This window comes from Carettochelys insculpta, chromosome 22 (assembly GCF_033958435.1).
Source record: "Carettochelys insculpta isolate YL-2023 chromosome 22, ASM3395843v1, whole genome shotgun sequence".
In the NCBI taxonomy this organism is placed as follows: Eukaryota; Metazoa; Chordata; order Testudines; family Carettochelyidae; genus Carettochelys; species Carettochelys insculpta.
In genome coordinates this window covers 3,270,762-3,298,218 of record NC_134158.1, presented here as the reverse complement: position 1 = coordinate 3,298,218, position 27,457 = coordinate 3,270,762, and the positions used below count along the sequence as shown (strand labels likewise).

The window sequence follows — 27,457 nt, the reverse complement described above, 5'->3', positions numbered from 1 at the left end:
TACACCTTAAATATTGAGTCTGCTCTGGTCTGGCTATGCTCTGAAGAAGTGGGTCTGCCCACGAAAGCTCATCACTTTTTAAATTATTTAGTTAGTCTTTAAAGTGCTACTGGACTGCTTTTTGTTTTGATAGTATATAGATTAGCATGGCTTTCTCTCTGTTACTAGAAAAAACAAGCCAGCAAGCTGTGATAGAGTGTGTGTGTGGGGTCTGTGTGTGAGAGTCAGGCTGGATGTGTGTGAGACAGGCAGAGCAGTTCCCAGGACTAAGGATGACCCCCTGGGGCTGTACCCTAAGCTGGCAGGTAACACCTCTGCCCTGAGCACAGAGCAGGGAGGAGCCGAGCTGGGTTTGAATCAGAGGCCGCAGTTAGAAGCTGGGGGAGACGGAGCTGGAGGGCAGCCAGCCTGGCGAGGGGGGAAGCTACACCCCAGAGGGGCACCCCTCGGCCTCCTCTCCCCAGGACGGGTTGGAATGACTGTCTCTGCCGGCTGTACTGACCCCTCTGTGCTGAGCTGGGCCTCTGTCGCCTCATAAATTCTCTCTTCTACCTGCTGGGTGAGAGTCACTCCTGCCTGTGGCCGGGGGCAGAGCTTGGGGACCCCTGACCCTTATTACAAGAGGATTAAAGTAAGACCCATGGGAAGGAGGGTTGGGGTGAGGCCCTGTTGAGGAGGAGGATGAGATAGAATGGGAGGCAGGGGAAGACCTATCAAAGTTAAGAAGTTCTGCTCTTGTGTGTTTCCAGCTGGTGTAGCGGGATAAGTCCCCAGAAATGATGACAGAGGCTAAGTCAGAACTGACAATGGACGAGCTGAGATCCAGCCAGGCCATCAATGAGGACTATGAAGACACGTCCTACGACTGGGGACACCTGAACCCAAACTCCTTCCAGTGTGATTACAGCCGCACGGCCACCTTCACCCTCACCAACGCCGCCCCCATGGAGCCCTGCTTCAACCGGGAATGCTGGTACAAGCTGGAGAAAAGCCTCAAATTGCAGTTAACTCAGAACTGCAACAATGTGGGAGGTGTCCCCTACCTGGTGACAGGAACTGTTCCCAATCCCAACGTGAAAATCCCCATGCAGGATCAGGACAAGGAAGGGGACCGTGATCGGAGGTACAACCAGGTCTCGGTGCCCAGCCATGTCTGGACAGCTGTTTGCTGCGAACACCCAGATTCCAACCGAAAATTCTCCTTTGCCTTCCTAGCGGAGAACAAGGAGGCTTCCAGCCTTCAAGTCTTAACTGTGGAGGAGCTAAACACACGGCTACCAGGTCTGTATGGGGCTTATGAGCCAATCCAGATCTTTACAGATGAGCGCGGCCCCGATACCCAGAAAAAACAAACGGTTTTATTAGCAGTAAGGTCAGACTTGTTCAACACCCTCAGGAACTTGCTATCAGACTCTTACTCCCAGCTCCTCCCACCAGCAGAGAAGAATAAACTGGACTCAGAGACCATCCGGCTGATGAGAAGCAAAAACCTGGATCAGAGCAACCTGCAGCTGACCAACATTGGGTTCCTGGTGAAATTTCCCACCCGGGAAGACTGGCACAGGCAGTTTGAGGAGACCTATGACCAGGACGGCCTGGCCTGTGTGCTGGCCCCTGCTGCTGCTCCGGCTGCGAGAGTGGCAAAGGCTTCTGGGACTGCGGGCAGCATCTGAGCCCTTCAGGAGCAGAAACACCAGCCCGACTCCCGCGTCACGGCCAAAGGGTGGAGCTGCGTTGGGAAGGCCTGTGGGAAACATGATTCCGCCTACACCTGGTGTTACACATCTCACGACGATGACTGGGATTACTGCTGTACAGACAAGTGCTCGGTGAATCCCAAGTCTAGGAAATACGAGTGCGCCCGAGGAGACGGCACCGCCACAGAATGCTCCCCCCAGTACTCCGCTGCGACCGTCTCCGGGAAGGCCTGTCGGGCTGACCATCTGTGATGGGGTTCTGGGGTCCCCCAAGCTCTGCACCCTGTCCGCAGGCAGGAGAGTCTCTCTCTTAGCAGGAGAACAGCAGGTTTATTAGCCGACAGGACACAGCATCGTACAGAGGAGTCAGTGCAGCAGGCAGAGACAGCCAGTCCCATCCACGTTGGGGAGAGGAGGCCCCGAGGGGCCCCCAGAGCCAGGGCCTGGCCCCCTCCTTTGTCTCTCTCTCTCTCTCCCAGCCCAGACTAACTGCTTCCAACGCCCAGTTCCAATTCAAACCCCTCAGGCTCCACCTCCTCCTTTGTCTGCAGTACAAAGGTGTTACCTGGTTGTCAGGGTTACCCTCAGCAGGAGCCCCACACCCTCTGTGAGCCACACACACACACACAGGTATCCCCCACTCCATCACACCATCCATGTGGCCGTTATGAGAAAAGTTACTTCTGGTGCTATACAGATTACAGAGATAACTGGGAGTACTGCTGCTCCCCCCAGCACTTCTGCGGGGACCACGGCTATGGCTACCTGTGGTGTTACACAGAGGATCCTGAGAAAAGCTGGGAATCCTGCACCCTCTAAAACGCCTCCCGGAGGAGGGGAGCAGGCAGGCGTTCGTCTGTCTCCTTCACAGCAAAGCTTAGAACACATGAGACAACCACAGGCTGCACCTCCGGAACCCGGCGCTCTGCTCTGTCAGCGTCCCTGTGCTGCTGGACCAGGGATGCTCCTGGACCGGAGAGCCAAGCTGGGACTGGCTCCCCGACAGCCCCAGGGGACTACAGCCAGCACCCCTGTGATGGGGTTCAGGGGTCCCCCTGCACTGCACCCCGTCCGCTGGCAGGAGTGACTCTCACTCAGCAGCTACAACAGGAGGTTTATTAGGCAACAGATGTCCAGTTTCTCACAGAAGCAACAGTACAGCAGCCAGAGACAGTTCTTCCAACCCGTCCTGGGGAGAAGACCCCGAGGGGGGCCCCTCTGGGGTGTAGCTTCCCCCTCCTCAGGCTGGCTGCCTTCCAGCTCTCTCTTTCCCCAGCCTCTAACTGCCGCCCCCGATTCAAAACCCAGCTCAGCTCCTCCCTGCTCTTTGTTCAGGGCAGAGGTGTTACCTGCCAGTTGTAGCCCCAGGGTCATCCTTAGCCACTAGGAGCTGCTCTGCTTGCCTCTTACATCCAGCCTGACTCACACATGCACTCCCCCAACTCCATCACAACCCCCTCACCTCCAGCAGCCTCCCGGGGGCAGGGCTGGCCGGAGCCCTCCTCTGTAACAACACAACAAACACGGTTTTGCTGTACCCATAGCGAGAGCCCGAAACCCGTCCTCCGCCGCCAGAATGAAGAGCAGCCGCCGCCATTAGCATTGGAGCTGGGAACCCAAACTCTGCTTCCAGCCACATCTCACGACAACAGCGTCACACCACCAGGCTGCTAGAAGAAGGCCACACCCTCACGCCAGCCACTCTCACCAGAGAACGGACCAGTCTCCAGATGGGTGGAGAAACCGTAGTTAATGGCGTTTCCTCTGGCAAGAAACAACTTCTCCACAGCTGAGGCTGTGGGATCCTCTTTCTGGGAGCGTTGTCCTGGCTCTCCTCCCGTTCCTCTGCCTGCGCTCTGCCGGGGTGGTGATGGTCCCCCGCGCTGGGTAACGAATAGGGCTGGGAGTAAATCAAAGGAAGGTGGCGGGTGCCGTTGGATAGGGAATTCCCTTACAGCCGCTCATGATCGGTTACCGCAACTCTGCTGCAATTGTTAGTCCAGGTAGAGCTCAGCAGCAGTCAAGTTTCACCAGGCAAGCTGGGGCCCAAGGAGGAAGAGAACAGGAGGGAAGAGGGGGGAAAAGAACAGCAAGAAGAAGAGGAAGGAAAGGACCTGGGAGAAGAACCCACCTGCTAGAAGAGCCTGGAGCAGAGCTGCCGGCTCCTCTGCCTGACCGTGAGGTGCAGCCCCCAGCAGGATCCAGAGAGACTGACCGTGTCTGGCTGAAGGGGGAAGTCTGCCCGCCTCTGTCAGGACCGGTGAGCGTGAGGCTGAGTGCTTGGCGTGTGCTCTGCTTGCTTGGTGATTGTCAATAAATAGAGAGCAAGAACATTACAGTGTGAGGCTTTCTCAGAGGCCCAGGCCCTGCAGACCTGCAGCAAGTTACACCGGAGCCCTAGGGACTGGGTGGATGAGGGTGTTTAAATTAACAAGGTCATTGAATCCTAGAACCCTAGAGCTGGAAGGGGCCTGGGGAGGTCGTCGAGTCCAGCCCCTTGGCTCACGGCAGGAGCCAGCTCCGTCTGGACCGTCCCCGGTAGGCGTCTGTCTCACCTGCCCGTCAATATCTGCAGGGATGGAGGTTCCACCACCTCCCCTGGCAATTTACTTATTCCAGTGTTTGACCACCCTGGCAGTTGGGAACTTTTTCCGAATGTCCGACCTGACCCTCCCATGCTGCAGTTTGAGCCCCTTGCTGCTTGTCCCGTCCTCAGAGGCCAGAGAACCATTTTTCTGCTTCCTCCTTGTCTCCCGCTTTGAGGTGCTTGAAAACCTCTGTGATGTCCCCTCTCGGGCTTCTCTTTTCCAAGCTGCACACGCCCAGTTCTGTCAGCCTCCCACAGAGCTCGAGTTCTCTGGACCTTCCAGCGTTCTTGTTGCTCTTCTCTGGATCTTCTTCATTTCCCCCACATCTTCCTTGAAATGCAGCACCCTCCAGCTGAGGTCGAATAGGAGAGCGGCAGAATGACTTCTCGCGTCCTGCTCACCACGCCCACCATCGTGCTCACTTTTCATTGCAGAAAAGGGGTCGGTCACAGGCTCAGGCTCTGGCTCTGGGCTAGCAGGTCAGTCGTGACGGCTCTGGGCCTGGACTCACCTCCCTAGTGGAAGACGACATCTGGCTGGCCTGGCCCCTTTCCTTCGTGGGTCCTCCTCAGGCTGGGCAGAGCCAGAGGGGCTGTCTGCGTCTCAGGCCATCACGTCTTGAGCCCTAGGGACTGGGCGAAGGGGTGTGCGTCCCTGAGGTGTGGAAGGGATACAGACGTTTGTGAGGGGAACACTGCAGCCATGCAGGCTGGGCCAGGCGCAGAGAGGGTTTGTGTGTTGGGGGGGGTGGGTGGCTTGGGGGCCAAAGCAGAGGCCTCTCCTTGATCTGAGAAAGTCTCTGACTTGGAACCGGTGAGGTCCTGACCATGTTGGCTGGACCAGGGAGGTGCAGCCTGTCCCTCCAGCTCTAAGTCACAATTATTAGGGTGACCAAGCGCCCTGGCTTCGGCGGGCCAGTCCTGTATGTGGGACGCCAGGATGGCATCCCGATTTGTTCTGCAAAAGGGGCTAATTGCCCTGTGGCCTCCCCCATCTTCCCCTGGTTCCCCTGCTGCGGCCTGGCCGGAGGAGCTGGGAGCTGGAGTGACAGCAGGTGCCCCCCAGCTGGTGGAAGCCGGGAGCGTCAGTGGCAGGTGTCAGCCCCCATAGGGCAGCCACCTCCTGACTCCCAGACAAGGGGACCGTCTGTCCCGCTTCGGCCTGGACGGCATCATTCCCCGTGTCCCGTATTTCGGCGGGGGGACAGGGTCACCCTACCCGTTACTGCCAAGATCCTCTCGCAGTCACTGGGGCTGCAGCTCTACCCAGACCTCAGCCCAAGAGCTGGGACGAGGGAGGAAGCTGGGGAAGGGCCTCAGGGCTGAGAAGGGCTTAGAACGGCCAGGTTCGGCCAGACCAAACTGCTCCCTGGACACAGTGTGGGAGCTGTGACTGACAACCTTGGTGGCGGGTTGTTAGGAATTCCTTGGTCATGCGGGTGTGTCCCAAATGAGGACAATTAATGAGGGACCTCGGCGAAGCTCCATCCCTCACGCTCCTTCCTAGAGGTGCAAAGAGAGGGCGGGTGCCGGAAAGGGCGGGAGGGACTCCTGGGAAAGGCCAGAGCTCTGCACCTGTAAGGAGCACATGGGTCTGCCTCCTGGGACGAGGCAGCACCGTGCACATGTGTGTCGAGAACTCAGTAGAGAAGCAGGTTGTGTGTGTGTGTGTGTGTGTGTGTGTGCTCTCTCTCACACACCCGCACCTGCACACACATTCACACCCACCCACCCACACCCTTTCACGCACACACTAACACTTTCTCTCACACACACCCACACATGCGTGAACACACTCATGCACACTCACACACACGTGCACACACTCTCCTGTGTGCACGCCCACACACACCTGGGCTGTCTTGCCAGGTGCTGTTACCGCTCCCCGTCAGTGGCTCCCTTTCAGCCAGTCGCCGAGCTGGGGAACCCGAGGCTGGGTCGGGACCGAGTTCCTTCAGCCCGGGCTGAGGTCCCAGGGAAGCGGCAGACGAACCCGAAGTCCAGGGCAGAGCAGCCCCCTTCTTGGAGCAGTTTTCCTGCCTTGGGGTTGGCGGGGTTTGCCCCCCCCCGGTGGGAGGTGGCTTGTTTTGGCCGGTCTCCGGCTGTGCAGCAGCCCAATTGCCAAACACCACGGTGCCCCACAGCGCAGCGCGAGGTGCACCCAGCTGTGGGCTGAGCATTTCCCGACACACGGCGCTCTTCCGAACTGGCGCCCGGGCCCCTTACAGCCTCGTTCCAAACGGCGCCGTCCCCGTCGAGGTTGCAGCTGGATGGGCAAGTGCTGCCCAGACCCGGGGGCACCGACTGTTCCCCTCCCGGGAGCTTGGCGCAGGGACTCCGTGGAACCAGTGAGAGGCCATTGTCCATCCCCACCCGCCAGCTGGGGGCTGGGGCCCAGCGGCACCAAGACAGCGTCAAAGTAAACCGTGGGCCTGTGCCTGACCTCGAGGGGCAAACGGAGCCCTGGGGGGGATGGGAGGGGAGGAGCTGGACCCTGATTGACAAGCAGGACATCCAACAGCATGTCCCAGAGAGCCGCCAAAGGCCCCTCCCCAGGGTGTGAGCTCAGCGTAGCCCACCCCACACATGGAAAATCAGGGCTCAGCCACCCGCTCCCCCCAGAAACTGCAGGGCTGCCCCAGCGAGTGCCGGGATTTGTCTGCCTTCTTGTGCGTGTGCACGAGCGTGTGCAAGCGTGCAATGGCCCGGCACACACTCGGGCAAGGAGTGAGGAAAGGGCACTTCCCCAACCGGCCGCCCCGTTGGACAAAGCGCTGCCGGATGATGTGGGGTGTCCAGCTTCCCCCTTCCCCCACCCGCGATGGCCACTCAAGTACCCTGCCCCCCCGCATCCCCGTCTCACTTGCTGCCCTGCCCCCCAGGCTCCCCTCATTGTGCCCCACCAGCCCCACGCCTGCGCCTCCCGCAGCTCGCCAGGGTTCCCCGGGGTGTTCGGTTACAGGAACAGGAGCCGGCACTCAGCTGGCTTCCCGCCCCCCCTGTCCAGCCCGGCCCGTGGCTGGGGCTGCTGAGATGCCGGTACTCAGTACCAGCAAGTACGGCACACAAGGAGCCCTGGGCCCCCCGACGTCCCAGTGGGAGCAGCGTCTCTCCCACCGCAGGGGGCCAGCGGCGCCAGCCGGCCACCCGCCGTGCTGTGGGGAGCAGGAGGCGCTCCTGGGCCCGGCGAGGACCTGGCCTGGCAGGGGACCCTCGGCAGGGGCTGAGCACCGAGTGGTGTCTCCCCGCCCTACCACCTGGAGAAGTGTCAGAGCCCCCCCCCCTACCGTCCCAGCGCCTGTCCTGGGGGTGTCTGGGGCTGCCGCCTTCCCTTGCCGAGCCGCACCAAGGAGCCACGTGGCAACCCCAGTCCCCGGGCGTGGGGGGACAAGACCCCCTTTCATAGCCCCCCTTTCTCAGGCTGCACACGGGAGCCCCCCCAGAGCCCCCACGCAGCCAGCTGCCACGAGTGCCTGTCTCTGGGGGTCAGACCCTGCCCCATTAGTGTGCGCGTCACAGCCCCCCCCAGAGCCCGTATGCGGCCAGCTGCCACAAGTGCCTGTCTCTGGGGCTCAGACCCTGCCCCCCACCCGGTGTGTGCGTCACAGCCCCCCTCCTCAGGCCGCACACGGCAGCCCCCCCCAGAGCCCCCACGCGGCCAGCTGCCCCGAGTGCCTGTCTCTGGGGCTCAGACCCTGCCCCCCCGGTGTGTGCGTCACAGCTCCCCCTCGGGCCGCACACGGCAGCCCCCCCCCCCGAGCCCCCATGCGGCCAGCTGCCCCGAGTGCCTGTCTCTGGGGCTCAGACCCTGCCCCCCCGGTGTGTGCGTCACAGCTCCCCCTCGGGCCGCACACGGCAGCCCCCCCCCCCTGAGCCCCCATGCGGCCAACTGCCCCGAGTGCCTGTCTCTGGGGCTCAGACCCTGCCCCCCCGGTGTGTGCGTCACAGCTCCCCCTCGGGCTGCACACGGCAGCCCCCCCCCGAGCCCCCATGCGGCCAGCTGCCCCGAGTGCCTGTCTCTGGGGCTCAGACCCTGCCCCCCCGGTGTGTGCATCACAGCTCCCCCTCGGGCCGCACACGGCAGCCCCCCCCCGAGCCCCCATGCGGCCAGCTGCCCCGAGTGCCTGTCTCTGGGGGTCAGACCCTGCCCCCCCGGTGTGTGCGTCACAGCCCCCCCTCGGGCCGCACATGGCAGCCCCCCCGAGAGCCCCCACGCGGCCAGCTGCCTTGAGTGCCTGTCTCTGGGGGTCAGACCCTGCCCCACCAGTGTGTGCGTCACAGCCCCCCCTCGGGCCGCACATGGCAGCCCCCCCCAGAGCCCCCACGCGGCCAGCTGCCCCGAGTGCCTGTCTCTGGGGGTCAGACCCTGCCCCACCAGTGTGTGCGTCACAGCCCCCACCTTGGGCCGCACATGGCAGCTCCCCCCAGAGCCCCCACGCAGCCAGCTGCCCCGAGTGCCTGTCTCTGGGGCTCAGACCCTGCCCCACCAGTGTGTGCGTCACAGCCCCCCCCTTGGGCCGCACATGGCAGCTCCCCTCAGAGCCCCCACGCAGCCAGCTGCCCCGAGTACGTGTCTCTGGGGCTCAGACCCTGCCCCGCCCCCCGGTGTGTGTGTCACAGCCCGGTGACTGAGTGTCGGTCACTGCGGGAAAGGGGGCAGGAGACAGCCCGAACCTTCCGGCACAGCCCTGCTGCCCGCCGGAGAGATCCTGCCCCAAGCACGTCTCGGCTGGGGAGGGGCGTCCCCATCTCCAGCAAACTGGTGAGGAACCCCATTAGCCCCAGGTCAGGCTGGGCCGGCCCTTCGGGGCCTCTGCTGGGGGTTGGGCACCACCTCCCCGACCCGAACGCAGCCACGCGTTGGCTGGCGCAGCTGGGTGCTCGCTGGGCTGCTGGCACTGGGGCGGTGTTTCCGGCCCTGACTGGCGTCGTTACGGTGGCACAGCTCGCCAAGCCGCCCCCAGATCATGGGAGCAGAGGGCTAACGTCCCACAGGCGCAGGACACCCGGAGAAGGTGCCGGCCCTAGACAGGGGGACGGTCAATGAGGGGAACTGCAGAGGCTGCCCGGTGTTGGCGCTCAGCCATGGGGCCCTGCAGAGCAGACCGGCTCCTCCGGACTGGCTGGACGGCGCGAAGCAGGAGTCCGCAGCCCGGACGCCAGGGCACCAGCTCTCGGGGTTACGCTGTAGAAGGGGGTGGTGAGTGGGGGGGGGATTCCCTCCCCCAGACGCTGGCTGGAGGGGGCGTCTCTGGGGACGGGATCAGAGGCAGCCTGGCACTGGGATTCCCACCCAGCTAAGCTGCTCGGCCATGCAGCCGCCTGGCAACACCTGCCCAGGTGCTCAGGGTCACGGCGGGCAGGGGAGGTGCCTCTCCCATAGCCCCTGCCTCAGAGGTGCTGCAGGGAGAGAGAACGGGGTGGGGGCCCTCTCTCCATCATCCCTCCGGCACAGCCTGCATCCCGAGCCCCTCATCCTGCCCTCGCCCCCCACACCCGAATCCCTGGCCCAGCCCTGAGCCTACTCCCGCATCCTGAACCCACCACCCTCGGCCCCACCGCAGAGCCCACACCCCCAGCCGGAGTCCCCGCTCCAACAAACATCTCACCCCCCCTGCCCCAGCCCTGAGCCCCTCTGGCCGGGGAACCCTTCGGCCCCAGCCCTGCCCCACATCAGCTGCCTATTGGTGCGCACGGCACAACGACCTTCACCCCCTGAGGAAAAGTCCTGCCCCTGCCCGCACAGCAGGGCCGAGCACCGTCTAGCCCAGGGGTGGCCAAATTTTCCATTGGGGGCCACAAGGCAACTTTTTACATGTTCTGGGCACCGGCCACAAGGTCGCCCCCTCCCCCTGTCTCCAGGTTTAACGCCTCTGTGAGGTGCCTGGATTTCTAATGGGATGTGGAAGCCTTTTTCATCACCGCGGTGCCAGCCGGCCCAAGCCAGGCGCGTACTGACGGCTGGCGATGCCCTGACTCCGACTGTGGGACTTGCGTGCCTGGCCCATTTCTGCGTATGCAGCTGGCCATTGGCCGTGCAGCTGCGTCGGAAACGTTCAGAGCTCAGGGCGCACAGTGGGAGACGTGGCTGGCGGCCTCTCCAGCCAAGATGAGCGGATTAGGGACAAAGGAACGGGTTCCCGGGCGTCAAATGCACATCTCTGGAACATGGGACCGTCCCCTGGAAGTGCACCGGCCCATGGAAGGGGGCCACAGCAGCCAGCGGGGCTGGGGGGCCCTGGATCTCCAGTGCCTGACGCGAAGGAGAAAGGGCCTTTCCCCTTTGCCTCAAAACCTGTCAGAGGGGCCCGGGGAGGGTCCGTCTTGGTGGTGGTTCTTTCAGCCACCACGAACTGAGCCTGTCTGGGCTGGGGGCCCGTCCCTCGAAAGGACACTTGCGAAGACTTTCCAGAAGCCGCACAGAACCCCACTGGCTGCATCAGTAGCTGTGAGTGGTGCGTGTGGGGTATCGCTTTAACCACTCCTCTCTCTCACCCGTCTGTCTGTCTTTCTGTTACTAACCCGTTCCCTTTGGATCTGAAGGACTGGCACGCGCGGTGACTTGGGTAAGAACCGAGTATCTATTGACCGGGGCCTGGGGCTGGACCCTTTGGGGCCTGGAAGAATCTGTGCGGTGTTGGTGAAAGAGGTTTTAAGAACCTCTCGCCTGCACTGGGGTTGCTGGTCTGGCTGCTGCAGCAGCTGGGAAGTGGGTGGGTTTGCTCGTGTGGCTGTGCCCCCATCCCCAGTTGTGAACCCCTCTCAGCCCCACCTTGGCCCCAGGTGTAACCCCTCACAGGCCCAAACCCAGGATGAACTTACCTTACACACGAGCTCTGTGTGCTGCCACCCTCCGCTGCTCCTTTTCCTGCCACCGTCAAACGAATTAAATTGAGTTCGACTCTTTCAGCGCAGCAGGGCAGGGAGCTGGAGGAGGAGTGAGCAGCGGCAGCGTCTGGCGCAGCAAATGGCTCCTTATAGAGCCACTTGTGGCTCAGAGCCACCCAGCCGGCTTTCAAAATGGCGCTGCTGCTGCCTTCGTGGGCCGTCTTCCGGCCCACAGGCCACGAGTTGGACACCCTGATCTAGACCATCCCAGGGAAGTGTACGCTTTTGCGTATCTCCAGTGATGGAGATCCTCCCACCTCCCCAGGCAATTTGTTCCAGTGTTTAACCACCCTGACAGCACAGCCAAGCTGTCCTACTTTATGGACTGGATGGGGGAACCCTGCGTGTGATGCTGGGGGTGAAACTAGAACGACCTCCTTACGGCCTTGAAATCGACACATCCTCCGGCTCAGTCTTCACAAGATGGACCTAGATGGGGTCGATCTTCCAGGGCTCGATTTTGTGCACCTCGTGGGGACGTGTGAAACTGAACTATCAGGGGAACGAGGCGGTTTGATAGGAGAATTTCTCCCGTCGGCCCTTCTCGGTGAGGACGGCCAGGTGAGTCGGTTGTGGACACGTCGATTCCGGTTACACAATTGCCATGGCTAGCATTGCGAATCGACGACCAGACCGTCAGGTCCAGTGTAGTCCTGCCCTCGGGCAGGTATTTCACACCCCGTGCGGGCCCTGCGCCAGCAGTCTGGTTGAAATCTGCGGGCTCCCTCGTAGGCCGAGTGAAAGACTGGAGCTACCCTGCCCTCTAGTGCCCACGTTTCATGGGAAACGTTGGCCCGGCTGCAGCCAGAGCCCATTTATCTCAGCTGGGAATGCTGAAAGCCCGGCAGGCATCAGCGTGGCATTGCCGTGTCTGTCCCACCCCCACCAGAACATCACCCCTTCGCTGGAACAAACCTGACGGGCTTTGCATTCCCGAGTGACTAGAAAGGAGCTGCGTGAACGCCCACGTAACAGCATCCACACAGGGCTGGTTTAACCAAACGAACTTAAATGCCCACCTGCAACTGGGCTGATTTAGACCCACCTTTCCTGCAGATAAGGATCAGGCCCGAAGGAGTCCTCTTTGAAAGCTGCCATCGGTCTGTTAGAGTCATCCAGGGCTTGTCTACCCCAGAAAGCCACATACGTACGGTCACAAGCGGCGACTCCTATGGGCCCATGACAGCCTGACACCAGGAATCTCCACCACACTTTGAGGCAGGGTCTTTCCCTGGTCCCCTGCCATCCCAGCATGCTCTCCCTCCCCCCCCCCACCCCCTTCCACCTCCCATCTCCGCCTGCTGCCCCCAGGCAATGAAAAAAAGGTGGTGGAGTTTGTGTGGGAGCTGGGTGCTGGCTCTGGGCACCACTGCCACCATTTCTGGAAACCTGCCACCCCTACCCCAGGTGTGAGCAGAAATTGGTTTTGACAAACGAGTGCCAACCCTGGCCTGGGAGCTCTCAGTTTGAAATAAGCCTCTTTTATTTGACCACACAGAGGGGAGAAATCAAACCCCTTTTCATCAGATTTTTAACAGGTGTGAAGCCGCCTAGGCCTGTTGAGTAGCGATGTCATTTACACCCACCGAAGAGCTGCCCTCGCTATGGGCTTGTCTGCACTAGACAGTGGATCGATGCTGCAAAAATCGATCCATCAGCGGTTGATTCACCGTGTCTGCTTAGACACAATAAATCGACTTTGAGTGTTCTCCTGTCAACTCCGGTACTCCACCAAAACGAGATGAGTAGCCGGAGTTGATGTGAGATCTGCCCCTGCTGACCTTACCCCATAGAAGACACCCTGGGAAATACATCTTCTTCAGATTACACAGGCCAGGGTTTCTTAAACTCTGCTCCAAGGAACACTGTGTCCTGTGAACAAGGCGCAGGCGTGCCACATGTGTTTGGAAAAATAATTCAAAGTCCATATTTCCTGTTATTAAAACTAGATACAATGTTCCTTCTGCATTGCTATGAGACCTGTTTAAATGCTTCATTTTGGTATTTTGGTTTTGCTTTTTTTTTTTTTTGGTGTGTCTTACAACAATTAATTTTTTGGAAGAAAATGTTCATAGGCGTTCCACGTAACAAATAAGGTTTGGTGTTTTGTGGTCTTGAAAAATGTAAGATGCACTGGTGTAGGTTAGCTCGAAAAGGGGCATGGTAGAGACTTGGCCTAAGAATATTTATCGTCCGAGTAGTTCACAGAGATTACATTCTCCTCACAGCCTGAGAGTCCGGGAAATATTTATCCCTGAGAGGTGCTGTTAGAAAAACTTGGTTACATCCTTCGCACCGAATGGTAAGACTTTGTCACAAACGAGGAGCTTTGGAACAGGGCAGGGCAAGAATCACTGAGCGTTTAAACCAAGAGAAGTGGGGATGGCTAGGGCCACACTCTCAGAAAACCATCATCCAGCATCGTCCGTCAAGCTCTCCCATGGAACCCGCAAGGAAAACACAAAAGAGGAAGACCTCGGACAATGGGGGGAAGGTCTACTGAGACTGAAGGACAATGATTTGGGTACTGCTGGGGCCAGCGAGAAGTTTTGTCCTGAGACGGAGTGAAGTGGAGGAGACGTGCAGATGATCGATGCTCCAATCGGCGTACAAGGGTTTAAGTCAAAATAAGTCTTCTCAAACAAAGAAATAACTGAGTACAGACCCAAGATATATTTTCCCCTAATCTATTTTATTCACAATACACACGAGTCCCGGCTCACCTTGACCAGAGACAGCGGTGACACTCACGTCGAGCGAACACTCATCTCAGAACTCTAGCTCGAGAGCTCAGGGTTCTTGTCCCCATGTTACCCTGCACCTTGCTGCGCGGTTGGGAGGCTCTGGCTGGAAGGAACCTGCCATGGACTGGAAACCAAAACAGGCCTGTGCCCTTCTTTGGTTCCTCTTGACACGGCGCAAAGGCTGGGAAGATTTCGTTTTTGTAGCCACCCTTCTTTTCTGCTGCTTGTTTTTCACCTGTAAAAGACCAGGCATGACAAGCCAGGTCTTCACAGCTTAGGGCAAGTGACTTTTTGGGGCTTAACGATATTAAGTGCGAGTCTTTGTGGCAACATTTCTGAGTGGAGAGACCTAAAGTTGGGCTTTGCAACCCACATTTAGGCACCTAAAAATTACACAATAAATATGTTAAATAACATTGTTCAGGTGCCTCAACACGGACCTAGAACCCACTGTTAGCCATGTGTGAAAAGCCTGCCCATAATCCATGCCAGCAAAGTTCTTTTCTCAAGCATAGGAGTGAAACGGGTATGAACAAACAGTAGGTCTGTCGGTCAATTAAAAAATTAATCACACAATTGTCCAGCTAATCAATTAATAGAATACCATTTCAATATTTTGGATGCATTTTAAATATATTGATTTCAGTTTCAACACTGAATACAAAATGCACAATTCTCACTTCATCTTGATTAAAATATTTGCACTGTAAAAACAATATAAACTGTCTTTTTAATTCACTTAATTAAGGTACTGTAGTTTAACCTCTTCATTATGAAAATTTAACTTACAAATGTAGAATTGCTTACACCCCAACAACAACTCTGCGTGAAAAATGAAGCAGTGGAAAACACTAGAGTCTTACAAGTCCACTCAGTCCTACCTCTAATTCAGCCAATAGCTCTAATTTGTCCAATAGCCAAAAGACAAAACACATTTCTTTATATTTCCGGGAGACAATGCTGCACGTTTCCTGTTTACAACATCACTGGAAAGTGAGACCAGGCAGAGGGAGGTGCATCCTGGAGGTGAATGCCTGGCAGTGAAGACGGCGTTGCCAGGAGGGTTTGGCTTCCTTGACCACAGGATGCTCTTCCAAGTCAAAGGACTGCAAAGCAGAGATGGGTCCACCTACTGAAGAAGGGGAAGAGAGTATTTGGCTGTGACCTGGCTAACCTACTTCGGAGGGCTTTAAACTAGGCTCCCAAAGCCCCAGATAAGTGAAAAATAGAGACTTGGGAGATGAGACAGAAGTCGGGAGCGGGAGCATGGGGCGCAGTAGCAGAGATAAAGGAGAAACCAGGCACAACTGGCAGGCAGAATCAAATCTGCATCTTAGTTGCCTGTACACAAGCCCGAGAATGTGGGGAATAAGGAGGAAGAACTCGCCATGCTAGTGAATACCCGTGATTATAAGAGTGCTGCTATCAGAGACTTGGTGGGACAATACGTGTGCGGAATACTGGTACGGAAGGGTCCAGCTTGCTCGGGAAGGGCAGGCAGTGGGAAAAGGGAGGAGGTGTTGCCTCATCTATGAAAAAACTTGAACGCTTGGACGGAGGCGGAGATGGACATAGAGACTCGTCGAGAGTCGCCGGTTAAGGTTAAAAGGAGTGAAAAAAAAAGGCCAAGGAAGAGGTCACGGTTGAGGTCTACTACAGAGCACCTCACCGGGAAGAAGAGGCGGATGAGCCTCTTTTTAAAGACCTAACAAAATCATCCAAAGCACAGGTGGTGATGGGGGAGACGTCAAGGCTACGTCTACACGTGCATGCTACATCGAAGTAGCTTATTTTGATGTTGCGACATCGAAATAGGCTATTTCGATGAATAACGTCTACACGTCCTCCAGGGCTGGCAACGTCGACGTTCAGCTTCGATGTTGGGCAGCACCACATCGAAATAGGTGCTGCGAGGGAACGTCTACACGCCAAAGTAGCACACATCGAAATAAGGGTGCCAGGAACAGCTGCAGACAGGGTCACAGGGCGGACTCAACAGCAAGCCGCTCCCTTAAAGGGCCCCTCCCAGACACAGTTGCATTAAACAACACAAGATCCACAGAGCCGACAACTGGTTGCAGACCCTGTGCATGCAGCATGGATCCCCAGCTGCGGCAGCAGCAGCCAGAAGCCCTGGGCTAAGGGCTGCTGCACACGGTGACCATAGAGCCCCGCAGGGGCTGGAGAGAGAGCGTCTCTCAATCCATCAGCTGATGGCCGCCATGGCGGACCCCGCTATTTCGATGGTGCGGGACGCAAATCGTCTACACGTGCCCTACTTCGACGTTCAACTTCGAAGTAGGGCGCTATTCCCATCCCCTCATGGGGTTAGCGACTTCGACGTCTCGCCGCCTAACGTCGATTTCAACTTCGAAATAGCACCCAACACGTGTAGCCATGACGGGCGCTATTTTGAAGTTGGCGCCGCTACTTCGAAGTAGCGTGCACGTGTAGACACGGCCCAAGTGTCCAGAGGGGTAGCCGAGAGATAATGGGCCACATCCTCCACGACTGAACAGAACTCATCAACTCTGGCCCTCCCCTTTGACTGGGACTCTCGCCTTTTCATGAGCCCATTTAAACCTTCCTCTGAAACCCCTCACTCGGGCATCTGACGAAGCGGGTCTTTGCCCAGGAAAGCTCATGCTCCAAAAGATCTGTTAGTCTATACGGTGCCACAGGACTGCTTGTTTTTCAATTACCCAGACATCTGTTGGGAAAATAACGGAGCAGGGTCTAGATTATCCAACAAGTTTTTTGAATATACCGGAGCAAATTTTAATTTCAAAAGGTGGAGCAAGCTACTAGGAGGGAGGCTGGTCTAGATTTGATTTTTAATACATAGGGAGGAACCGGCTGACAATTTGAAAGCGGAGGGCAGCGTGGGTGGAAGGGATCATGAAACGATGGCGTTCAGGATTCTAAGGAATAGCCAAAGGTCGAAGAGCAGAATAAAGATTGTAAGAAAGCAGATTTTTGCCAATGTCGGGAGCTGGTAGGTAAGGTCCTATGGGAAACAAGACAAAGAGGGAAAACAACTGAAAAGAGTTGGCAGTTTTTCAAAGCAACATTATTAAGAGCCCACTAGTCCACTGCACAGAAAAGGTCAGACGCATATCACGAGAGCCGCCTGGCTTAACCAGGAGACCTTGAATGACCTAAAAATCAAAAAGGAGTCCTATCAAAAGTGGTCAGTTTACAAAGGAGAAGTAAAAACAAACAACAAACGGTGGAATAAATTGCCAAGGGAGGTTGTGGAATCTCCATCGCTGGAGATATTTAAGAACAGGTTAGATAGATGTCTATCAGGGATGGTTTAGACAGTACTTGGTCCTGCCATTGGGGCAGGGGGCTGGACTCGATGGCCTCTTGAGGTCCCTTCCAGTCCTAGTGTTCTATGATTCTATGAATACGTAGGGGCAAAATTCGAAAGATGAAGGCATAAAACGAGCTCAGTCTAGGTAGAGACATAAAAGGTAGCAAGGAAACGTTCTACAAATATATTACAAACAAGAGGAAGACCAAGGACAGGGTAGGTCCACTGCTCAATGTAGAGGGACAAAGAGTAATAGAAAATGTGGAAACAGCATAGGTGCATAACAACAACTTTGTTTTGATTTTTGACGGTGACTGAGTGCCTGAAATAGCGAATGCTGGAAAAAAAGGAGGTAGGTTCAGAAGTTAAAATAGGAAAAGGACACATTAAAATTACTTGGCAACTTTAGCTGTCTGCAAGTCACCAGGGCCTGATGAAATGCACCCTAGAATCCTCAAGGAGCTGATTGAGAAGATATCTGAGCCATTGGCTAGCATCTTTGAAGAGCCATGGAAGACAGGAGAGATTCAAGAGGGCAGGAAAAGGGCAAATCCAGTGCTAGCTATAGAAAATGGAAATACGGACAACCCAGGAAGCTACAGACCAGTCAGCTTAACTTCAGTGCCAGGAAAGATAATGGAGCATACAGTTAAAGAATTCATCTGCAAACACCTGGACGATAATAAGGTGATAGGTAACAACCAGCGTGGATTTACGGAGAACAAATCATGTCAAACCAACCTGACAGTTTTCTCTGATAAGATAACAAGTCCTGTAGATAAGGGGGAAGTGATAGACATAGTATATCTAGACTTTAGTAAAGATTTGATACTGCCTCACAAGACCTCCTTAGCAATAAGCTAGGGTGGTACAACCTAGAGGGAACAACTATAAGGTGGGTGCACAATTGTCTCAGAGAGTAGTTATCAACGGTTTGCAGTCATGCTGGAAGGGCAGAACAAGTGGGGCTCCGCAGGAGTCTGTTCTGGGATCGGTTCTGTTCAATGTCTTCACATACAATTTAGATCATGGCATCTAGTCTGCTTATAAAATTTGCAGGTGATACCACGCTGGGAGGGGCTGCAAATCTTTGGAAGACAGGAACAGGGAGGGAGCCGTGCTAGTCTATATACTATCAAAACAAAAAAGCAGTCAAGTAGCACTTTAAAGACTAACAAAATAATTTATTAGGCGGTGAGCTTTTGTGGGACAGACCCACTTCTTCAGACCATAGCCATAGGTTCTCCATGCCTTAAATACTGAGTCTGTTCTGGTCTGAAGAAGTGGGTCTGTCCCATGAAAGCTCCCCGCCTAATAAATTATTTTGTTAGTGCTACTTGACTGCTTTTTTGCTTTGGAAGATGGTATAATTCAAAATGACCTGGACACTCTGGAGAAATGATGTGAGACAAACAGGATGAAGTTCAATAAGGACAAACGCAAAGTGTACCGCTTTACCCATGAAAGCTCCTGACCTAGAACATTTGTTAATCTCTAAGGTGCCACAGGACTACTTTTTTTTTTTTTAAAGTTCCAGACTAACACAGCTACCCCTCGGAAACCACCTGAAAAACAACAATCACTTTCACACATATAAAATGGGAAGTGACTGTCTAGGAAGGAGTACTGCAGAAAGGGATCTAGGGGTGAGAGCGGACCACAAGCTAAATGAGTCAAGAGTGTGACGCTGTTGCAAAGAAGGAAAGATCGTTGGGGGATGCACTAACAGCAGTGTCATAGGCAAGACAGAAGAAGTAATTTTTCCCCTCTACTCTGCTCTGATAAGGTCTCTGCTGGAGTCTTGTGTCCAGTTCTAGGCACCACATTTCAAGAAAAATGTGGAGAAATCGGAGAAGGCCCAGAGAACAACCAAAAAGGTTAAAGGTCTGGAAAACATGACCTATGAGGGGTGACTGGAAGAATTAGATTTGTTTGGCTTGGAAGAGAGAAGACACGGCAACAGCTTTCAAATAGCTAAAAGGTTGTCACAAGAAGGAGAAAAAATTGTTCTCCTTGGCCTCAGAGGACAGGGCCAGGAGCAAGGGGCTTAAACTGCAGCAAGGGAGGTTTAGGCTGGACATTGGGGAAAACTCCCGAAGTGCCAGGGTGGTCAACCACTGGAATACGTTGCCTGGGGAGAGCTCCGTCCCTGGAGATGTTGAAGAGCAGGTTAGACAGACGTCTATCGGGGATGGTCTAGATGGTGCTTGGTCCTGCTGTGAGGTCCTGCAGGGACCGGACTCGATGACCTCTCGAGGTCCCTTCCAGCCCCAGTGTTCTGTGACTTTCAGGGCACGGTGTTAGCTGGTGATATTTATGCGCCAGACGAGACGCTCTACATCCCTGATGCGCACTAGGGCTTTAGCTGTCCCTTCACGCTCCAGCCACCCGTTCCAAAGGGCACCAGTGCCGACGATGGGTTCTGCTCACTAACGAGCCCGAGCAGCGGGGACTGATGCAGCTTCGTTTTCATCATCTGAGTCAGAGGCCGATTTTTGGTGCTTCGGGTTCTGTAGTTTCAGCCTCAGAGCGACGTTGTAAATAAGAAGCAGGCAGCGCGAGCACCTGTGAATGAAAACCCACGTTTCTCGCAGTGACTGGTGACCAAGTAGGACTGAGTGGACTTGCGAGCGCGGCAGTGTTACCTTGTCGGGTATGCAGTGCGGTTATGTAACACCCACAAAACTGATACGTGCAAGGGGCATGTTCCCCATCAAGAATTTGCACCGTGGTACTCGTGGGAGATGAACTGAAAACCCTATTTCTTGGGGGGGGGTCAGTGCTACAGTGCGACTACTTGTAATAGACACCAACAGAAAGTGAGCCCTGCGCACTTCGCATTTGGCGTTAGACCTGAAATCTATCTATTGGATAGGCAGGGAAACAGCAGCGTTCCCCGTCAGCCGAGTGCTGGGGCAGCCGTCCAGGTGGGATTCAGGGGCCGCCCAGCTGGTTAGCAGAGCGCCCACGGCCAGCAGCCTGTCTCTCTGTAGGTGGTGCACGTCTGCACATAATAAAATTTACTGCTCCCATGCATGGAAAAAAATCAGAGGGACCCCCCAAAATATCCCCGATAGTTAATAAATTTCAGCGGGCGTGCTACTGTTCAGCTGCGTGATTAAAACCCCAATTAATCAGGATTCATTTTTAAAATCGCAATTAACGTTTTCAAGTTAATCACGGATGAAGAGCCGCAAACGAGCAGCTAACAAAGAGTTTTACGTGAGGCTGCTAAAGGGGACGGGGAAGGGCTGCTCTCCTTCCAACTGCTCCATCCCCACTTTCCTGGGATGCCCCCGGGTCACGGGCTCGGCCAGACACTCCGGCCCCGTTCAGGGGCAATGACCAGAATTTCTAATGGAAAAACGAGCGTAAAAGCCAGCGAACTAGAGCCAAATGCCTGTGCAAGTGATCTGTTACCCCCCTGCTAAGCCACATCATTGCAACCCAGCCACATGCTCAGCTCAGGTCACCCCCCAGGGGCTTCCCAACTGGCCCCACACGAAGGAGCTGCTGCCTCCATGAGGGACGTAGGCTTCGTTGCCCAACGTTTCGCGCTCCTTTGAGGCAGTTCAGCGCCACCTGTGGCAGCAGCAGCGGGAGTGCTACTTTGGGCCGGGCTATGGGAAGAGACTAGCGTGTAAACCCAGTGGGGGCCAGCTGCACGGCACTGGCTGACGCAGAACAGTGCTGAACGTTCTAGCAGCCACCAGCGCGCTGTCTACGACAGGGCTCCCACCCCTCACACCAACAGAAAAGCAGAACCCACGGTAAAAGCGGTGCGAAATTTTAAGACCTTGCCTACACGCATTTTTGTCCAACTAGATTAGCTACCAAACGGGACAGGGGTTTGACTTTCCACGTGAACGTTACAACCGCTAATGCAGACGTCCTGCAGTGGTAGTGTATTCTCCTTCCTTTTTGGGACCAGTGACGCTGAGAGAGGGCACTTTTATACCAACACCGTTCACGCATCTTCACCATCGGCTCCAGATCAAACGTCCAGACAAGATCGGCAACAAGGGAATCCGTGGCGAAATCTAGCAACCGCTCCCGTCAACCGTGGTTCCCTTTCAGTGGCCTTCTTGGTACCCATGGGTTACTAGGATGGAAGACCAAATGAATTTACGAAGGCTGGCGGCTCAGGAACACTGCTATGCAGCCAGATATAACGGTCATCGGAGACTTTGCTAAGCTCCCCAGGGACGGGCACAGATTGGCCATCCAGCCCCAACCTGGCTACAGACCGATCCAGGTGACATTCAGTCTGCAAGGAGGTCACACTCCTTTGGGGTCTGCGCTGACGACGTAACTGTGTTCGTACTACAAGCGGTGACGGTTTTACTTCTTTCACCGTACCTGTCGAATCAAATCGAGTCAACTCTGACGCGTAGACAAGGCCTGAGTCTACCGCAGGGCAAGGGCTGAACTATCACCTGGCGTAAAAGGGCAGAACTCTACAAACGTCAACGGACACCAGCCAGGAATCTGACCTCTGCCAACAACAGATTCCCTGGGCCTTTCAACAAGTGCAGCAGATGAAGCTCAGGACTTTCCGAGCCACATCCCTGAGAGCTTATTTCAGGGGTGTTTTGCTTCCTTGTGTTACAGAAACTCAGCTCCTCCATGCTCCAGAAGAGGCAAGAGGCGGTCCTGGTCCCTCGTGCTCTGCATTAGGATCAGGCCTGGGAGGACTTGTGCGTAAGGGGGACTATCGCACGCACAGGAAGTCGCTGGGAAGTCAACCCCATCAGACTGCGCCATGGAGCCGGCCCAGGGCAACGCTGAGCTGTTTGCACCAGTCGTCTCCCGCTGCAGCTGATCACACGCGGCACAATTTCATGGCACGCTGCTCTAGGGCAGTCTCTGTGGGAAGACCTGCCCTGGCTCTCACTCCTGTTGGAGTTGGGGGAGTGACCCACCCAGCACCCTCCAGGCTGAGGGTACGTCTACACTTGGGAATAACGTCGAATGCATTAAAATCAACTTTTTACCACTCCGTTTTATAGAAGTCGAAGTTGTGCATCCACACCGGCTCGCAAAGTCGACTTAGGGTGTTCCCCTTAAATTGCCAAAGCTGGATTGAGCTCAGGTGTGCTCCTGAGGTCTGCTCACCACGCTGGCCAGAAAGGAAATGAATTCAAACGTCCCGGGCGGATGACCCCTGCTTCCTGCCCCCTACTTGCTGCTCACCCGGAGAGCAGTGGAAGTGAAAGCGGTGGCCAGGAGGGACGCCGTGGGGGCATCGTGGAATAACATCATCAAGTTTTAATAACGCTGCCGTCCGCACTTGCAGACCTTGAAAACCCGACTTTGGCGTGACTCCTTGTGAAATCAGGCTTACAAGAGTCGATCGTAAGGCCCCTCAAAATCGACCTAATGAGCCCTGCGGTGAGGAGTGATGCTTTATAAAATCGACCTAAGACCCTTACATTCGATTTCATCCCCAAGCGTAGACCAGGCCTGAGTCTCCCGCATTCCCCCCATCGACGGGCTGGCTCGGCGTGCGTGTGTGTGTCTCTCTGTGGGGCGCTCCTGCAGGGTTTCTTCTCCTCCCGGGTCCTGTCTGACCAGGAGGCAGGGAATGGGGCCTGGGGACCCAGAGAAAACCTTGTCAAGTCCTCCTCGCCCTCCAGCCCCCTTGCCGTGTGGGTCTGCCCCACCAGCCCAGCACAGAGCCATGATGATCCTTCATCACCCACACCCTCCTCTCGCTGCCCTCCCCAGCCGCCCGGAACCCTAAAACCTCCGCCTCCGGTTCCCACCTCCCTGAACCCCAGACAGTGTCTCCCGCTCTGGCGCTGACCTACCATTCACCCCAATTCCCGGCACTGGGTGCCTGCCCCTGCTCGGGCTCCTGTAACTGCCCTGACCCGGGTGGGGGTGGGGCGTTACTCCTCATTTGCACCAGGGACTCCAGGGAGGTTCCTCCTGATTAACACCCGGGCGAGTGAGGGAGGAATCCGCCCTCACAGCCGCCCCATGTAACAACTCCCCTCTCTGCCTTCCACCCACCCCAGCTCCTTGGACTGTCCCCTCCCCTCCTATCTACCCGACCTACCTAAGCTACCGCAGCTACCTACATCCTCGGGGCCTGATGGGGGCCCCGCTGGCGCAGAGCCCTCCCAGGGGCTCCGGCCTGGGACCTTGCTGGCTCTAGGGCTGCTCTCCTAGAGGTCTCAGCGCCCCGAGGGCCGGCGAGCCCCGCGAGCTAAGCCCCACTAACGCTCTGGGGTTCGCCCCCAGGCACCTCCTGCGCCAGAGGGGGCGGCCGGGTCCTGGTGAGCTCTATCTCCAGCACGGGCAGCCGGGAGAGCCGGATGCTAGAAGGAGGTGATCTCTTCCTGCAGCTCCTCCATGGGTCTCTCCTCGGCGTGGCCCCGGAGGTGGCGGTAGAGGTGGGAGCTGAGGCTGAAGCGCCGGCCGCACTGGGGGCAGGGGAAGGGCCGCTCCCCGCTGTGGCTGCGCCGGTGCTTGGCCAGCGCGGGGCCGTCGGCGAAGGCCTGGCCGCAGTCGGGGCAGGCGTGGCCGGGGGCCGGGCCGGCGTGGGCCCGCCGGTGCTTGTGGAAGTGCAGGGTGCTGTTGAAGCTCTTGCCGCAGTCGGCGCAGATGTGGGGCTGGCCGCCGGCGTGGGTGCGCTGGTGCCGGTAGAGGTGGGAGGTGCGGCCGAAGCGCTTCCCGCACTCGGGGCACTGGTAGGGCCGCTCGCCGGTGTGGATGCGCTGGTGCCGCTCCCAGTGGGAGCTCCAGGAGAAGCTCTTGCCGCAGTCCTGGCAGCGGTAGGGCTTCTCGCCGGCAGGGGCGGGCGCGGCGCCGTGGAGGCTGCGCCGGTGCCGGGCGTAGGGCGCCCGGGCCCCGAAGCTCTTGCCGCACTCCTCGCAGCGGAAGGGCCCGTCCCCCAGGTGCAGGCGCTGGTGCTTGACCAAGGCCGGCCCGTCGGCGAAGCCCTTGCCGCAGAGCGTGCACTTGTAGGGGCGCCGGCCTGTGTGGGTGCGCTGGTGGCGGTCGAAGTGCAGGGTGCTGCCGAAGCTGCGCCCGCAGTAGGTGCAGATGTAGGAGCGGCCGCCGGCGTGGGTGCGCTGGTGCCGGTAGAGGTGGGAGCTGCGGCTGAAGCGCTTCCCGCACTCAGGGCACTGGTAGGGCTTCTCGCCGGTGTGGATGCGCCGGTGCCGGTCGAAGTGGGAGCTCCAGGAGAAGCTCTTGCCGCAGTGGGTGCACTGGAAGGGCAGGAGCCCCGTGTGCAGCCGCTGGTGGGTCACCAGCTCGGTGTTGCGCCGGAAGCTCTTGCCGCACTCGGCGCAGGCGTAGGGCAGCCCGCGGGGGCGGGGCGGGGCGGGGGCGCCGGCCGGCGGGGGCCGCTCGGTGGCGTGGGCGCGCTGGTGGCGGTAGAGGTTGGAGCTGACGTTGAAGCTCCGGCCGCAGAGCAGGCAGCGGTAGGGCTTCTCGCCGGTGTGGGTGCGCCGGTGCTTGCTGAAGTGCGAGCGGCAGCTGAAGCTCTTGCCGCACTCCCCGCACTCGTAGCTCTTCTGCAGCACCACGATGCTCTGGACGGGCGGGAAGCCGGCGCCCCCCGCCCTGCCCGGCGCCGGCTTCCCCGGGGAGTCAATTTCCTGCACCACCCTCCAGCGCAGGCCCTCGCGGGCCGGGCCCTGCTCCTCCACCTGGCTCTCAGCCCCCTCTGGCCTGCCCAGCAGCGCCGCATCCACCTCCACGATCTCAGGGCCTTCCTCGGCGGGCTCCTCCTCATCCTCGCTCCTCTGCCCGGCCCTGGCTGGGGGACGGAGAGAACCCGGACAGGAGTCAGGCCCGGCGCCGGGCGCGCTGAAAAGCTGGGCGCCAAATCCACCCCAGAGCCCTCCCGAGCGCAGACCCAGCCTGGATCGACCGCCCCCTGCAGAAGGGAGCTCCAGCCAGGCGCCGGGCTGGGCAAGCCCGGGGGCTACGTCACACGGACGGGGAATCCACCCGGGCCCGTCGCTCACGACACCATCAACCTTGTTTTCATTCTGTCCTCACCTCTTGGTCTCCCCTTTTCACTGAGCCCCTGGGACACAGGGTTCTTCCCTGGCTAAACCACGGCCTCTACAGGGGCTGGAGAGGCATTTGTCCTGACCCAGAAGAACGGCCACACCGGGTCAGCCCAAAGGCCCGTCCAGCCCAGCGCCCCATCTGCCGACAGCGGCCAACGCCAGGCGCGCCAGAGGGAGCGAGCGGAACTCACCCATTCTCAGCCTCTGGGAAAGAGAGACTGGGGGACGTCACCCCCACGTGTACCGGTTCCTGGCCGCTGCTGGACCTATTTCCCCCAAGAGCTCAGCCGGTTACTTTCTGACTGAAAGCCTCCAGCGTTCCTTAGGGGTTCCCCTGACCGGGCCCCAGAGATTTCAGAAAGCGCTAAATCCTGACCCTTACACCGCCAGCAAACAGGCAGGTGCAAGGTCTCTGGAGATGCCTGCTGAGCTGCCAAGACCCCAGAGCGCTCCGACCGGACAGCGGACGGGCAGGACAGCGTGTCCGCAGGGAGGGGACCCTGGAGGGAGAGCCAATGGCCTCACCCTGGACAACCCCCAGCTCCTGCTTCTCTTGCGGCAGCCCGGCCCACGTCCCTGGGAGTCGGTGGGGTGGGCGAGAGCTGTGCATCCCTTCCGCCCCACAGCCGCCTTCCTTCCCACTGCCCCGCGCTGGGAACCACAGGAGGGTCCACAGCAGAACCCAGCGCCAAAGCTGACCCAGAACCTGACACTTACTCGGCGTCACCAGGGGGTCACCGTTCTCCCGCACGTCGGCCCTGCGCAAAGCCTCCGCACCTGACCACAGATCCATGGTGAGAGACGCAGACCCCGAAGGCCACCAGCCCCTGAAACGAGAAGCGCCCCCCTCTCAGTTCCGCAGCCCCTCGGGGGCCCGGGACGGCTGCTCACCGGTCCCCTGCCACATGCCTCGGCGTGACCCAGCCTCCCCCCCCGGGTATGACTGGTGGCATAAGGCCTGGGAGGCACCCAGAATCACCCCAGGCGCAGGTGACGCAGGGAGGAGAGGCGCAGGGACTGCGGCCGGTGGGGGGCAGAATGCACAGAGGTGCCCCTCTCTCCGGGGAAGTCAACGGGAGTCGGTCGGCCAGCTCCCCGGAGCTTTCAGAAATCCTGGCCTTTCTGCCCAGTTCGGGCACGAGAGGAGTCCTAGGCCTGGAAGGGACCTCCAGAGGCGACCGAGCCCCGGCAGGACCAAGCACCGTCCAGGCAGCCCGGGGAGGCGTGTGGAAGAGTGGGATCGGTACAGAAGGGAACCGCCAGGCCCCAGCGATAACCTGACCGCAGGTCTCACCCCCGCTCGCTAGTCCTGGACAATGGGGACAGCCAAACCGCCTGCTGATAACAGAACTCGGATGCGCCGCGTGCTCATCGTGGGCGACAAGCTGCCCCCGAGCCAGGCGCGTGAGGGTGTTGCAAGCGGAGCAAAGGTGATGCTGCCAGGCGTTGGCAGGGGTGCCGGGAGCTGGTCTTCCGCGCTGCTCGGGCCTCCGCCGGGTGTCGCATGCAGCTCCGGGCGCCGCAGTTCAGGAGGCAGGTGGAGACGCTGCAGGGAAGAGCGGCCAGGAGGCTGCAGGGTCCAGAGAACAGGCCTGGGCGCCCGGGGTTGAGAGGACCAGAGGGGAGGGGAGGGGAGGGGAGGAGGGTTCACAAGCACCTGGAAGCGGGTGACAAGGAGGAGGGAGAATTACTCTGTGCCCTCGGGGCGGGGTGGGGACGGGACGGGACAGGGCAGGGCAGGACAAGACAAGGCGGGACGGGACGGGACGGGGCGGGGCGGGGAGCCCTGGGCTCAGACCGGGGGAGTGGGGTGCACAGGGGGGAACCCCCCCCCGGCGGTCAGGGGGTCACACCCAGGCGGCTGGGGCATCGGCGAGATTTTCGGAGCCGGTCGGACGGAGCCCGCCGGGGGGGGGGCGCGGGGGCGCCGGGGGCCCGGACCCCACGACCCCTCCCCTCCCCCGCCCCGCCCCCCGCTTCCAGCGTTCTGCGGTTCTAGAACGCCGGGCCCGGCCCATCGTGCTGCGGTTCCGCTCCGGCCGGGCGGGGGGGCGGGGGGGGGACGTCGCTGCGCGGGCCTGTCCCGGGCGCTCCCCTTACCTGCGGCGGGCGGGGGGCCGGGCCGGGCCGGGGTCTCCCTGCGCTGCGCTGCGCTGCCCTGCGCGGCGCGTCCCCCCTTCCTGTCTCCGCTCCTC

General features: G+C 58.4%; 1 protein-coding gene across 3 annotated transcripts; it reads right to left on the bottom strand.

Moving 5' to 3' along the window:
- Positions 1 to 13,845: 13,845 nt before the first annotated feature.
- On the bottom strand, positions 13,846 to 27,452 carry LOC142024836 (uncharacterized). 3 transcript variants are annotated; one of them, XM_075017107.1, is made up of 4 exons: positions 27,363 to 27,452; positions 26,557 to 26,832; positions 25,980 to 26,089; positions 13,846 to 25,003 (listed from the first exon to the last, which is right to left on the bottom strand). In XM_075017107.1, the coding sequence occupies exons 3-4, from the start codon at positions 26,053 to 26,055 to the stop codon at positions 23,556 to 23,558; spliced, it is 1,524 nt and encodes a 507-aa protein (XP_074873208.1). In that variant the 5' UTR covers positions 26,056 to 26,089; positions 26,557 to 26,832; positions 27,363 to 27,452; the 3' UTR covers positions 13,846 to 23,555. The 3 variants fall into 3 exon arrangements, with proteins under 3 accessions (XP_074873208.1, XP_074873207.1, XP_074873206.1); XM_075017106.1 differs by having other exon boundaries at positions 26,557 to 26,808; positions 27,363 to 27,428; XM_075017105.1 differs by having other exon boundaries at positions 26,557 to 26,919; positions 27,363 to 27,419.
- Between the last annotated feature and the right edge of the window lie 5 nt (positions 27,453 to 27,457).

What these genes read in the sequence shown, in the direction of transcription:
- LOC142024836 (XM_075017107.1), bottom strand. Translation starts at nt 26,055, where the DNA reads ATGGATCTGTGGTCAGGTGCGGAGGCTTTGCGCAGGGCCGACGTGCGG. An exon ending in TGACCCCCTGGTGACGCCGA is followed by an intron (nt 25,004 to 25,979) that starts GTAAGTGTCAGG and finishes TCCGTCCCCCAG; the next exon opens with CCAGGGCCGGGCAGAGGAGC.